The 13,583-nt window shown below is 43.3% G+C and overlaps 1 protein-coding gene across 4 annotated transcripts in view; it reads right to left on the bottom strand.

Moving 5' to 3' along the window:
* Window positions 1-362: 362 nt before the first annotated feature.
* The window catches only part of LOC102690600 (rho GTPase-activating protein 7), a 93,913-nt gene continuing 80,692 nt past the window's right edge, over window positions 363-13,583 (bottom strand). For all 4 annotated transcript variants that reach the window (XM_069195313.1, XM_006631943.3, XM_015349999.2 and 1 more), the window contains exons 5-14: window positions 12,180-13,543; window positions 11,630-11,800; window positions 9,651-9,810; window positions 8,898-9,096; window positions 8,592-8,805; window positions 5,665-5,779; window positions 4,595-4,816; window positions 3,483-3,700; window positions 2,981-3,154; window positions 363-1,759 (exon numbers count right to left, since the gene is read on the bottom strand). In XM_069195313.1, coding sequence (XP_069051414.1) covers window positions 1,651-1,759; window positions 2,981-3,154; window positions 3,483-3,700; window positions 4,595-4,816; window positions 5,665-5,779; window positions 8,592-8,805; window positions 8,898-9,096; window positions 9,651-9,810; window positions 11,630-11,800; window positions 12,180-13,543 — 2,946 coding nt within the window. In that variant the 3' untranslated portion in view covers window positions 363-1,650. The remainder of the gene's footprint in view (window positions 1,760-2,980; window positions 3,155-3,482; window positions 3,701-4,594; window positions 4,817-5,664; window positions 5,780-8,591; window positions 8,806-8,897; window positions 9,097-9,650; window positions 9,811-11,629; window positions 11,801-12,179; window positions 13,544-13,583) is intronic.

Below are 13,583 nucleotides of genomic sequence, written 5' to 3' on the forward strand. Positions count from 1 at the left end.
GGGAGCTGCGTCAGCATGCGTAGGCTGCAGAGGAACAGGTAATAGGTTCCTGGACTGGCCTGTGTTTTTACCTTTTTTCTAGTGGGGAAACTACACCAAAAGTGAAACTTTTAGGGAAATTAAAATAGGATATATTGTTTATTTTGTGACATGAAATTAGTTTGGCCTTTTAAAAAAAATGCTGTAAAAGTGTCGTCAATCCGCCTTCGTGTTTGTGAGACCTCTGTGAGGGCACAGGCCGCAAAGCTCCGGTCACACAAATTCCCAGGGGAGTTTGAGACTATTTACCATGATCAATTAAATCAGGTGTGCTTTGGTAGCAAATCAATTAATCAATGAGAAGTAATCGAATGTACTATTAATTAAATGAAAATCACAAATCATGTTTTTTATTTAGAAAATTGACCATTCAAATACACAAACCTCCACTTACAAGTTGTAGCAGTATAAATAATTATTTAGACCCATTCTAAGAAACACAAGGGAGATGTATGTTAATAGAAATATTAAGTTAAAATACATTAATCCACTCAACCTATAAAAATACAGATTCATCCAGGTTTTTATTAGAAGGCACTAGTGTGTTACTGTTAATATTTTCCTTTTTTGTTTTGCAGTAACATTCTGTAGCTGATCTGTCTGATTCAGTCTTTTTAGAATCTGTCTGGCAGCCACACATACAAGATTAAAATAAAATCCTTTACAGTCTTATTACAGTATCTCTTACAATTTTTCACAATCAGATATTATGGCTTTATTATTTTATTAAATATATGCTCACAATTCCAAATTAAGCACTGAAACCATGAACATATTAGAGTTCCCATTGAATGCACAGCTTGGTATGTATATGTACAGTATACAGTTTTTTTAAATTGCAATTCCGTACAAATTTTGAAAAATAGACTTTTTTTACATATATTACAAAGCGACCCATGAATGATTCTCTCATTTTAACTTTTAAAGTTAATGTCTGGTATTAACATTACATCATGCAGGTATAAACTGGTATGTGTGAGGAATCTGGTGATTGTGTAGGATCATTGAAATATCAGGAAAAAAAACGTGAAAGTCAGAAGGATAAGGTGTCTGCCCTGACCTGCTTAATACAGAGCAGGGCTGACGATGTTCCCCAAAATTATCCAACTGCATTGAAGACAACTAGAAAAATTATGCCTTGCTTCTAATAAACAACACCAAAAGCATTCTTCAGAAAAGCAAATTCTGTGTCACAAATTTCCTCCCAAGAGGAAACATGGACCAACATGCCTATGGAGCTGTCACAAAACCTTTATTTAGGTCCAAAAGTTCCCTTGAAAATGTAGGAATAGATAGAAATCCTTTGGTATAAGTAGATATTCCTTTATGCTGTAGATGTTCCTTGTTTGTATGATGATACATCCTGTACTGCTTGCTCTACAACAGTTCATCTGCCAATCATCATTTTTTGCCTACTCGCTAAAATTTATTATTTTTAAATGACTATAATTGATTTTTTTTGGCCATTCCATTCTGAAGAAAACAGAGATCCCATTTGCGCTTGTGGCAGTTTTGGGATCTCCAGAGTATTTTGATCATAAAGTGCTCTCTCTCTCTCTCTCTCCTTCCCGTTCTTTAAAACTGTGACCCTTGCTTCAGCTGAGGTCGTCACTATATTTTTGTCTCCTTCATGTCCGGTTTGAAGGAGTCTCTGATCCTCACCAGGTCTGCCGCAAGCAAGTGTCCTGAAACTTTGTTGTACCATTCAGGTGTCCGGCCCCTGCAAACAAGAAAATACTGCTGTGAAATACGAACCTTGGTGTGTTTATTCCACTCCCCCTTTAGAACTGGAAATAGCTTTTCACTTTTTGCTGGACAAACTGAAGCCTCTTCCACGGGACAAATGAAGATACTTCCCTCCTGGCTGGACTGTGGCCCCTGAGGGCCAGGACTGGAGACGCCTTTGACAAAAGAAGGGGTTCTTGCTGGTGTGTCTGGGTCTCTCTCAGTCCACCTGAGTCCTCAATTACATAATCAAACTCCTGTCAAAACTTTCAAATGACTTATTGGGGCTCTCTGAACTAGTTCCCTGCCCCCAGAAATGGCAAAAATGTTTTTGAGGGATTTGTGATGTCGATTAAAAGCTCCTAGTCTAATCAATCGAAACATTTGTCCAGGTTCAAGACTAAAATAAGTCATGGAGAGGCACAGAGTTAGGAGCTGGAGAGAGAAAATCCACTTTGGAAGTGTATGTGAAGCACTGTAAGTTGAAAAAACACACACACTTTGAAGCACTGTGTGTGACTTTTCACATTTCAGACAACTATTCTACTGAATTACCTTAGCCTACAAAAGGAGAACAAACACAACTGGAAAACAATAACTTTACAGAACTGGAATTTCAAGTAAACTGAATCACAATGAACCTAATAGTTCTAAATCTTTCTTTCTCCATAAAGTCTTATGTTTGCATTAAAAAAAAACCGGAGGTGCTTAATGTGTTGAGTCTCTAAGGAACCAAATGAGTTTGCCTGATAACTAGTGTGAAGGAATTTAACAGCGTGACATTTTCAAATGTACTGTGCAAGGCTTCTTCAATATTTTGCACTGAACCAAGCAAACCATTGAAGATGTGGAACATGATTATTTAAATAACAACAGGGTTAAAACAAATCTCTTGTTTGCCAAATTATATATTATAAATATCCCTCTCCTCTTTCTACACAAAACATTCCCAAAACACTATTTAAGGAGTTCCTGGGCAGACCCTTGGGGTGGAGTGTGAGGTGAGGAATGGCTGTTTTTATATTTTTAAATAAAAAGCTCTCTTTTTCACCAGTATCTTTTGGTGCACTGCAAAACCTGCTCTGGGCTCCCGTTCTCAGATCGTCTCTCATTCTGGTCAAGCGACCTGAACCAAGAACAGGGCCTTAGGCAGCAAGGTCACTCTGCAGTGAGTTTCTGCTGGACACCTAAAAGACTCCTTTCCTAGTGCCTTTACCTGGAGTCTGTTCGGCAGACGTGCGTCAGTCGGCTCTTCCGGAGGCCGATGGCGTCGATCAGGTAGAGGCACATCAGCACCTCGGCCCTCACCCCCTCGCAGGTGACATCGGGGTGCTCAGTGGAGACGGCTGCCAGCACAAACGTGCCCGTCTGAGGATCGCACTGCCAGGTCCTGCAAGACAGATGCAGTTACCTGGGATTTGCTTTCCCCCAGCAAGCCTCCTGCTGCTGTCCTGTTCAGAGCCGTGTGCAGTTTTACAGCAACTCAAGAGCAGCCTTTTGTCTTGCAAATACAAGGCACAGCGGCTTACAGAAAAATGTCTGAAATCACTTTTAGTCTTACACCCAAATGAATCTAAAAAGATGGCATTTTCTGTAACTGCATCTGAGATAGAAAGCTTTTAATGTCACCTTTAGGCTGTCTTAAAGACAATGAAAGAGTAGCCATCTGGAGTTTTACATTTTGCCAAGACGCTTTCTACAAGCGCTGGAGGGCTTACCTCAGGAGCACATACTCCCGGGGAGGCTGTGGACCCATGCTTTGAGCAATGTAATGACATATTTCTGCATCGTTGCCCAAGGTTTCAATGATCTTCGTGTGCTGGAAATCCTTTTCCCAGAGCCTCTGCTCTCTCAGTATCCGGTGGAAGACCTCCTCCTGTGTGGCCTCCACTTCCACGGTCCCTCTCCAGAACCGCAAGGGGTTTCCGTCATTCACCTGGCGAAGAGAAACGCAGGCTCACGCCCGAGTACTCCAACTTTCACTCAGGCCTCCATGCCTGGGAGATAACGGAATTAGAGACACAGGGGCCGATATCTCTTTCTTAACACCAACGGATGAATTTTGAACTGGGTTTCTTCGGATCCAAGGTAGAAAAATGGTTAAGATACATAATATTACACCTGACCGTGTATGCAAATACTTGGAGTATGAATACCTGAATATACAGTACAGTCGGCTCGAACGTAGCTAATGATGTATTACCCCTGCTGCATGGGGTCGCAGGTCGAGCTGACACAGCCTGCAGCTGCTCATTACTTACAATCCCAGCTAATCTATTCATTAAGCCAATTATTATTTCGATTCCCCCATTAGGATTATAATCCTTTTGTGCTTCAGCTTATGAAAATCAATTATCCTTTAAAGCCCTTTTATGTATAGCAATGTTTACTAATTTTGTAAATATGCAATATCTATAGTTTCTGTTATGAAGCAGAATCAATACGTAATTTGTTGAACTGGAAAGGGTCTTTACGATCACCCCGTTGGCCTGACTGTCATCACATAATCAAAAGATGATCCCTAGGAGATGAGAGAAATACAAACTCCTTCATTAATTACGCTTTCCTTGCTACACTCCTCATCGATTTTACATTCCCCTTTGCTTTCACATCTCTAACCCCCCAAGATCACTCTTCAGGTTCACTAACAGCCTCTTTCTTGGCTTAAAACGAAGGGCTCTTTTACAGCTACTGGATCATGTGTCATGTGGCTTTTAAGTCCCAGCAAATAGTAACAGTCCTCATGGTGCCCATGCAGTCAAATATCACAGCAAGTGGAATGGATGCAAGTGGCAACCTGTTGGGAATTCTTGGCTAATTTGAGTCGTACCTTTCTGAAAGCCAGGTCAACGCTGTCAGAACTTGAGCACGCCACCCATCCTTTGAACCTCTCTCTGGCTTCCTTCAGCATGACCTGCACAGAAACGTCCAGGTGTGCCTGCTTATCCAGGTCCTTATCGCTGCTGTTCTGTGCTGGGCTTTGCCCCCCTTCGCTCTGTGTGATGTCATCCTTTGAGCTGCTTTGATGCTGTACAAGCCAGTACTTTGGCACCTGAAATTAAAAATGACAAAAAGAAACCGCATGAAACTCCGTACAAACTATTACATGCTGTGTGTATATACGTACACATTCGGCTTCTTCTCTGGTTTGTGTTTGGTGTCGTGGAAATGATCTCTGTACCAAGGCTCTGTCTTTAAAGAGTTACGAAAGTACTACTTTCTCCTTCAAAATAATACGATAAACTATACTAGAATCTTTTTTTATGTATAAAATATTTTCGATCACTTTGCCAGAGGGTCGTATCAGTACAGAAAGAAAAAAGAAACACCACCAGTATTTTTGAAAGAAATATCATAAGCAGCCCATGTACTTTTGCAGAGAGCAACTGGAAATAAACCTGCTCACCTACTGGGATAGAACTCTCACATTAAAAACTAAAAGAGTGATTGTCAAAGCTTCTTCTCTAGAGGAATGTTTGCTGTTTTCTTGCAAGTTGAAAGAGGGAATTTAACAAGACGTGACAAGGGTGCAGATTACTGATTCCTCTCTACCCCATTAAACTCAGTTTTGAAAAATTTAGATTTTGTTCGGAGAAAGAGCTACACTACAAATACAATAAAAAGCTTTGAATGCTCTCCTGCTAGATCTCTTAGTAACATGCCAATCAAAGACATTTTGGCCTAATAATATAGCAAAGAGCCCTGTCACACTCTTAGCACAAAGCAGAGCAGAAACAAACATGTGTCAGCTTGGCCTTGAGCTTCGATTGAGATGTTTCTCGTATCTGCCGACATGGGTCTGCAGTGTGAGACATGGCCGTCTCCCCTGTTTGAAAGGGAGCTCTTTCAGTGTACAGGAGCAGCGCACGGTGTGTGGGGAAAGGACGAAACCCAGCGCACCTGGAAGAGGCGAGAGGACTCGGCCACCATATGAGCAAGCCCCTGGGTAGCAGCCAGATTCTCACTCAGGTCCTTCTGGTCCGGCCTGCCCAGACTGTACTTCCTGTGGCTTGACCTGTGTTCCAACAGCAAGACAATCAGTCAAGCCCCATCCAGGGGAAAGAACAGGCTGTACTTTTCCGCTCCCCCACACAAGCCATATAAAACAGGTCTCTCTGCATTCCCCTGAGGAATAAATAGGTCAATCGCCTTCCTCTCACATTCTTAACAAAAAAAAAAACAACTAATTCAGATGATTAATTCTTTAACAAACTCTAAACCAAACAGAAAAAAAGTTGTGATGTGAAACAGAAAACTAAAATATATGACCTCCCTGCTCCTCAGCAATGTTAGGGCTTTTCATAGACTCTGGCCCAGGGAAGGAGGAGGTTATTAATCTGGCACGGATATAGATGTTCTTTACGAGGGTATATTCAGTCCGTGGGGTTTCTCTAGTTTGGCATTCTGCTTAAAAAAACTACAGACCGCCAGTCTGTTTTCACAAAGGAGAAACGAGTGGGAATTCACTTCACAGTTTCGAATTGGCTTTTAGTTCCGAAACCATCTCGCCTTTGTTTTTCTTTGGCTTGAGATGTCCGATTTCTGCTTTATTGTGTGGGGAATCGAATGCACAGGTCACAGAAAACACGTCTACCGGTCAAATTCAACTTCCAGACACAGAAAACATGTCTACTGGTCAAATTCACAGACATCTCATTTTGAAGGAGGCATTAACGCTCTTGAAATCTAAAAGGCCTAAAAGGTCCCCTTCTTTTTTAAAAAACAGCCATCCGAAAAAAATTATAGCTCAAGTTTATTTGCGTGAAGTGAAAGTCGGATGTAAGGCTATGGAGAGTTACAGAAGTGTGGCTTCGCATAAAGCCTCCTGAAATAAAAGTAATCACAGCAATGGGAAATGAGGATTAGAGTTCCTTTATTGATAGGGATTTATTAGACTGATACGTTTATCCAAAAGAAACTTATATTTGTACTCATTCATACAGCTTGGCATTGTGCTGAAGCCATCAGAGCGAATTACCTTGCTCACAGCCTTCCTGTTTCAAGAGACCTAACCTATATTCCCCATCACTTCCTAACTATATGTTTCATCTGTGTTTCTTCAATATGGCAAGATGTGTGGGTAACACTTGCAAATGCAACACACTACCAATCTACTGTGCATGGTTATTTACATACAACTATTAAATCTCTGTAAAATACTCATCATTTACTTATACAAAATACCATGTAAAGTATTACTACAAGATAAGGTTTACAATGTTGCCAGCTTCCCTGTTTCACAGGTTGAATGCAATCACTTCTTCCTGTCCTCTCTTTTTCTGACTGCAACTGATTTCCATGTGGTGGCAGAAAAGTGCTAAATTACAAAGATCTGTCGAAACAGAACAGCGACTGAAATACTGGAGTGTTTGTTGCTTGTATCCCTTGCAGCTCCGTCCTGTTTTTCACACATCAAAGCTTATGCAGTGCAATTTACTTGAGTGTTAATTAATGTGCAGTCAACACTGATCTACTGTCTGCAGAATTATCCAGCCTTTTCTCTAGATGTTTCCCTTTCAGCCTTACATACTGGATTAGCTACTGGTTTGCTGTTAAAATCGATCTCTTTTGGAATCCAGGTGGCTTCCAGTGTCATTACAGAAAGGTCCAGGGAAGGTTGCGGGGCTGTCATGACTGTTCTTAGGTTTGTGAGAATGGAGTGAGTTTGCAGGTGGCATGGCTGGAAGTGCTGGGGCCTCTGCGCTGGTTCTGGAGTGGGGAGCTTCCTCCCAGTTTCCCCAGATGTGCTGACTGGGCTAACTGGTGTCTCTAAATCCAGCTGTCCGATAATGGATGAGTGAGCTCACTGTTCCATAGTCTCACAGCTCCTTTTAAAAAGTGCCTCCGATTTTAAATCCTTAATGGATTTTATCAGAATTTGCAATAACACCCAAGGATACATATAGACATATAGGGTGGAAAACAGGTGGGATTTGCATACACAGGCAGTACAAATCTAGAGTGATCTAGCTATCTGGCAATGAGTTTGAAGTTGCTACCCTGGGATTGATCTGGAAGTGACAGGGTGAAATTCTCTCATCACGGAGCTTCTTATATTAAAAAAACATCTTCTTCTCATATGTAACTACTTCTCATGTATTGCTATTAATATTCGTATCTGTTAACAAGGAGCTTTCAAAATAAAGAGTTTGCTGTGAACAGCTCAGGGCTCTCAAACTGGCCTTTTCAGTTTTTGAAAAAAGAAAATATTTTTTCTGAATAAGACTGTTAGTGAAATTCGTGCAATTGTTTATTACTTGACAGACTTGGACCGGTCAACAAGCTTGACAGTTTTAAAATATTAGAATAGAGGAGAAAAGCTGTCTGGAAATTGGAAAGGGAGAAGTGTCCAAAGTAAAGAAGAGATGACAGGTATGGTTACTTACTCATCTGGATGAAGCCATGATGACTTATGGGTTACAGAAAATTCTAAGTTCAGAAAGAAAATACTGGCAGTCACAGAATGGTAACACTGCAGTCCATAAGGGTTAACTCCTTTACTGGTCTAAGTGACTAATGGGATACAGCTTATCCGTTTCTGTGGGGTTCAGTTAACTGAGGGAACCAGACCCCCACAGAGAATGAGACATGTCCAAATTGGATCATAGGAATCCTAGACTGCGGCATTAAGAATGAAGTGCCATGGTCAGGAACTGTTTCTGCTTTGGGAGCCGAAGATAGGGACAGCACTCCAGAAGAGCCAGACCAGAACTCCACCCTCTCCCTTTGCACTTGGTGCAATGCAGCAGTTGACAGCTCAGGATTCAAGGTGGGACACAATAAGGGACGCGCAGAAGGCAGTGATGTGCCGACTGCAAACCCCTTACCTGGGCGTAGTGCTGTCCCTCTTCAGGGTGTTCAGGTGGAAGAGCGATGGGGCCAGGCAGACGGCCAGGTTGGTGGGTGTCATCTGGTTCTCCTCAACACAGGCGACCACGTCTCTGAGGAAACAGAGCAGCCCCTGCAGAGCCTCCCGGTTCTCATCGGGCAGCAGGAGAATGGCAGCCTGGACCGCGTCAAAGTGCTGGTCCTTAGGAAAATCTGCAGCAGGTGGAAAAAGGGGACGCGCGTCACTCAGTTTCCAGGCAACGTAATCGAGAGTTTGCCATGCTTTCTCCGGGGCGGGTATTTACATTGGTAAATGTGGAGGAAAGATTCGCACAGCTTGCTGGAGAAGATGGGTTCTGGGAGATCCCTGAAGTACTGCTTCAGCATGTCGGCCACATCAAACGCTGACTGGCCTTCGTAGCTCACACTTTCAGGGTCGGACTCGTTCATCTCTCGCAGGGCCTGAATGCGAGACTTGACGCCAGATTTTCTGAAGAGACCCACCTGGAACCAACAAGGAGAGCCTCTTGTTACCTGTATGCCAAGTCTTCGCATCTTAACAAAGCAGGCTCCCATACATAGGAAACAGCATCTCTGCGAGTAAAACATTCCCCTGATGAGGAAATTCATGGCTCATTGGTGCTTTGCACAATAAGACTTGACATCATTATCTGCCACCAGCACAGGAGAAGAATGTGCAGCGCGGAACAGTCTATTAATTTTTTCTAGTGTAGGTTGTGTTCTTGCTGTTCTTACAGGAATATAAGGACAAGAACAAGCTTCTGGCACTCATTTTGGATACGTGCAGTGAGACAACTCCCATTTCACATCAGTGGACTGACTTCCTCCTCTGGTATGTGCAGGTAATGAGAGGTCTCTTCCCAGGGCTCATAGGTTGGCCTCTGCACATCACTGCGATTGCATCTTTCCCCATTGACTTTCACTGTGAGGGAGGCTTCCTCTGACTTAGGCCAAAGGGTCACTTTAGTTACTGGAGATCTATTTCAAAATGCTGTTTTTGTGTCTTCTGAAAAGATTTCCAAAAGAATCTAAAATACCTGATCGAGGCACTGGGACCTTAGGTAGTGCATTGCGTTCAGAATACTTCTGGGTAAGGGGTCCCCTGTTCTCTGTACGTTCAGGAGCAGTGGGACACCGAACACTCTTCTGTCTTTGTAGTCTGGTGCTTTGATTTTCTTTATGAACTTTGGAACAGTCCTAAAAAAGAGCACATCCTAGTTTATCAAGGCTGCACTTCGAAATTTCCAAGCGAAACCTTTTGTCTTAAGCTCACATCCCAAGAGCTGCTGTTGGTCCATATCATGACAGGATAATACAGCCTGGCTTGTGAATTTCAGAGGGCCAATATTCATCACATCTTTACCACCATTTTGTTTTGCAACTGTTTTTCTATTTTGTGTTCATTGTGTTCTGTTAACAAAAAACACAATGAACTTGTAAAGTGTCAATTAAAACCTTTAAGATGGTATTTTTGTTTCTGAACACCAGGGGCTTGTTTCTCATGTACCGCAGAAGTAAAAATCAAGTTTTGCAACTCTACCCCATGATGGGCAGGACTTCCTTTGAGGGACTGGATTTACTTAGAGGCAAACTAGTCAATATCCTCCAGATTAAGTAAGATTTAAATTCTTACCTTAAGATGTAATTTAAAGTAATTGACTGTCACCAAGTAGGCATTTAATTTAGGTGTGTGCTCAGATAATTCTCAATATTTCAGATCTTACTTTTAAATGTAGGAAAAAAAGAACTTGTTCTAGACACAGCTTATCAGTAAGGGTCATATAAACTCATTAAAACAATGGAATGAACAAGCAGGATAAAGATTGGAGTGGTTATTTTTTTGCAGTTAGGTTAATGACCACTAAAACAAATGGCACAATTAATCTGAATCTTTTAGGCAAAAGTACAGCGCAATTGAGTTTTTGAGAATAGTTTCACTCCAGGCCTCTGCAAAACAACACTATGTCATACTTATTTCCTTAATTGGTCCACTTAGAGAAGACTTTTGATGTAACGCTGACTGATTTAAAACAACATTGATCTGATAGGTATCTCTTATATGTCTGTGTAAAAGAAATAAGTAAACAACATTTACTACTCAAAACATCTGATGTCAGGTTTTATGATATTAAAAAGTAGAAGGATTAAAATGAAGAATGTGCTAGAGTTTCTGAATCACTTTGACTCATCAGTTAAGGGTTTTCTCTGTTTGACACTGGATTGTATTTCTGAAACACGTGCTTGACAGTGCAGTAACCAGAGCCAGCAGATACTTTATAATCTCACATGAGCCATAGGTCATTCTCATTACAATACACTGAACTGTCTCATTCCCTTCACAGGTGGGCAGCGGATAATTTCCACAAACGTTCACTGGTGGCTGTACTATGCAAATTGAAGCTCAACAAACCACATTCCTTCTTGGTCCCAAGAGAAGACAATTAGCCTGTGTTTTTTAGGACTAGGCTCTTTAGAGATCTTTCAGAATTTTTATTATTAGTGTTTTATGTCCACAGGTAGCGAGTGCCGAAGCTTTCCCAGGGCAGATTTAGCTCTCCCACTAGAAGGAGCATTTTAAAACCGCAATGCAAAGCAGTGAGGCTTTTCAGATCAATCGTTATCCCTAGGTCCTGTGCCGTTCACTCTGGCTGAGACCTCATTTTCTTCTCTTAGTTATTAATAAGCCTTATCAGACCTTTATTTAAACTGCATGTCAGGCTTTATAAACTGACTTTGAACTTCTATATTCGATTTGAATTTCCATCTGTTTTCCAGATGTTTTATCTTATCAAGCCAATCCTCCAAATCAGGAATTCGCCTAGTAGGTGAGCTCATTTAGAATGAAAGATAGAGGAGACTGAGCCCACCATCCCCACACAAAGGATTCTCTAGGTGAGAGCCCTCCAAAGTTCTTGGGCTAGAACATCATTGTTATCTTTGTCTTACTGTGATGTGCCAGATATAAGCAAACAATCAGGACTGGTGTGTGCACAAAACATTACTCTGTATTCCATACCAGTTCCATCCCTGCTTGCTGGAAGGGGAGTATTTATCCATCAAGGCTGTGAGCTTAAGCAGGGCCAGCTTCTGCAGCAGGTTGAGCTGAGACACGGACTGACTTTCAATCCGAGCGTAAATCGAATCGGGGCGTAAATTCTGCTCGCTGGACCAGTGCAACCTCTGCTGCCTGGAAGAGAAACAACATTTTCTATTTCTGTACGAGTTCACTACCTTGCTCTTCTTCCAAGGTAGCCTAGCACAAGGCTACCTCCCGTGCTATAAAGCTGTGACCAAGAACAGCCTGCCTTGCTCTGCAAGGTGTTAACTCATTTAAGGTTCATGGCTCACCTCCACAAATCTGCAGGCCAATCAGAGATCAACATCACTGTACAACTGAATATAAATAAATCATTTATGACATACATTCACCAGTCCAAAAAAAGAAGGTAAAATTTCTCAATGTTATATCAAAACTAAACTTTTACTCACTAGTGTCTGCAAAAACCATTCACATCAAAAAACAAAACTGAAAATGACAACACCAGACACAAACTGAATTAAATTACCTGTTTTGATGTGTAAGAGAAGAGCCAACTCCAGAATCCATCATGTAATGGATGTCTGTAGACTCCAGGTTGTTGGGGATTTTATTTGAATTTTCAATCTCTGCTTCGGGTTCCGAGGTCACGGGGTCAGCTTCCCCCTGCTTCTTGATTTCCAGGTGGATCTCCTTGGGGGAGGACGGGCAGGGGGAATTGGAGTCGTTGGCAAAATCCGAATCTCCATCTTCTGACATCTTCTCTGCCCACTTGCTAAACAGATCCTGAAAGTCCACGTCGTTGTTCATTTCTGAGAACACGTCGTCATCCCCGATCCCCTCTGTCTCTCCCGTGTTCCGTAGGTGGGCTTGCATGCCTGGGACGTTGTCGTAAATGCTGATCCGTTGGTCAAAGGCAGCCAGGGGGCTGCAAGCAGACTCATGGTCTTTGGAGGAGCCATTTCCCGATCTTCTCCCTCTGCAGCCGTGGAAGCTGCCAGTTCTCCAGTTGACGGATGTGTTGTTGTCTAAAGGGGACAAGATATCTTTGGAAAGCGCTTTAGGGAACGTTCCGGGCTTGTGCCCTTGGGGGATGTTGAAAATGAGGTTCTCCTGCCGGTTTTTTTCATTCTTGTAGTCCTGTTCGTTGATGTCTGACAGGTGCTCTCCGTGAGGGGGCCTGGCCCTCCGGCTGTGACTGCGAACCCTGGTGACGGGGCTGGGTGTGCTCACCGCGCTGCTGCTCTCCGACTGGCTGCTGCCGCTGCAGGACGCCGGGGAGAAGGAGCAGCTGCTCCTGCTCTCCTCCTGGAGCTCGGCGATGTCCACGCAGTTGAGGCGCTTCAGCCTGTCCTCGTCGAAGCCCTCCTGCAGGACAGGGCCGCTGATGAGGAGCTTGGCTTTCCTAGGCGACGGCCCCTTCAGGGTGGCCCCCCGCACGCGGAGCTTTTCCATCTTTCTCAGGAGGCTTTTGCCCTTCTTCCTGGGAGGCTTCTCCAGGGGCTTCTCGTCATTGTGGAAACTCGGGACCTCGCCGGGCGACGGGGGCCCGCAGAAGGCGCTGTCCGGGGAAGCCGGCTTGCCCCAGGAGCACCTCGAGGAGCTCCTGCTGGTCTCCAAGTCATCGGCGGTCTTGGGGCCACTGTTGCTGTCACTCTCCGTGCTGCTGGAGCTGTGCAAGGAGCAGATGTCGTGTTTCTCGCAGCTGTCAGAGAAGGACGTGTCCTGGCTCTCTGCCTTTTTCAGTTGGGGGCTGTCAGGAAGAAGGGCACTGAGCTGTTCTCCAGCGAAAGGGAACTCGAAGCCCTCCAGGCGTGACCAGCGCTTGCTATGCCTCTCAAATGCCCACTTTGAGCTAATGGCACAAGGCTCTTCGTCTTCCGAGTCTTCACTCTGAATTAGGAACAATACCAAATGTTATGTGCCAAACTGA

This window comes from Lepisosteus oculatus, chromosome 11, assembly GCF_040954835.1.
Source record: "Lepisosteus oculatus isolate fLepOcu1 chromosome 11, fLepOcu1.hap2, whole genome shotgun sequence".
In the NCBI taxonomy this organism is placed as follows: Eukaryota; Metazoa; Chordata; class Actinopteri; order Semionotiformes; family Lepisosteidae; genus Lepisosteus; species Lepisosteus oculatus.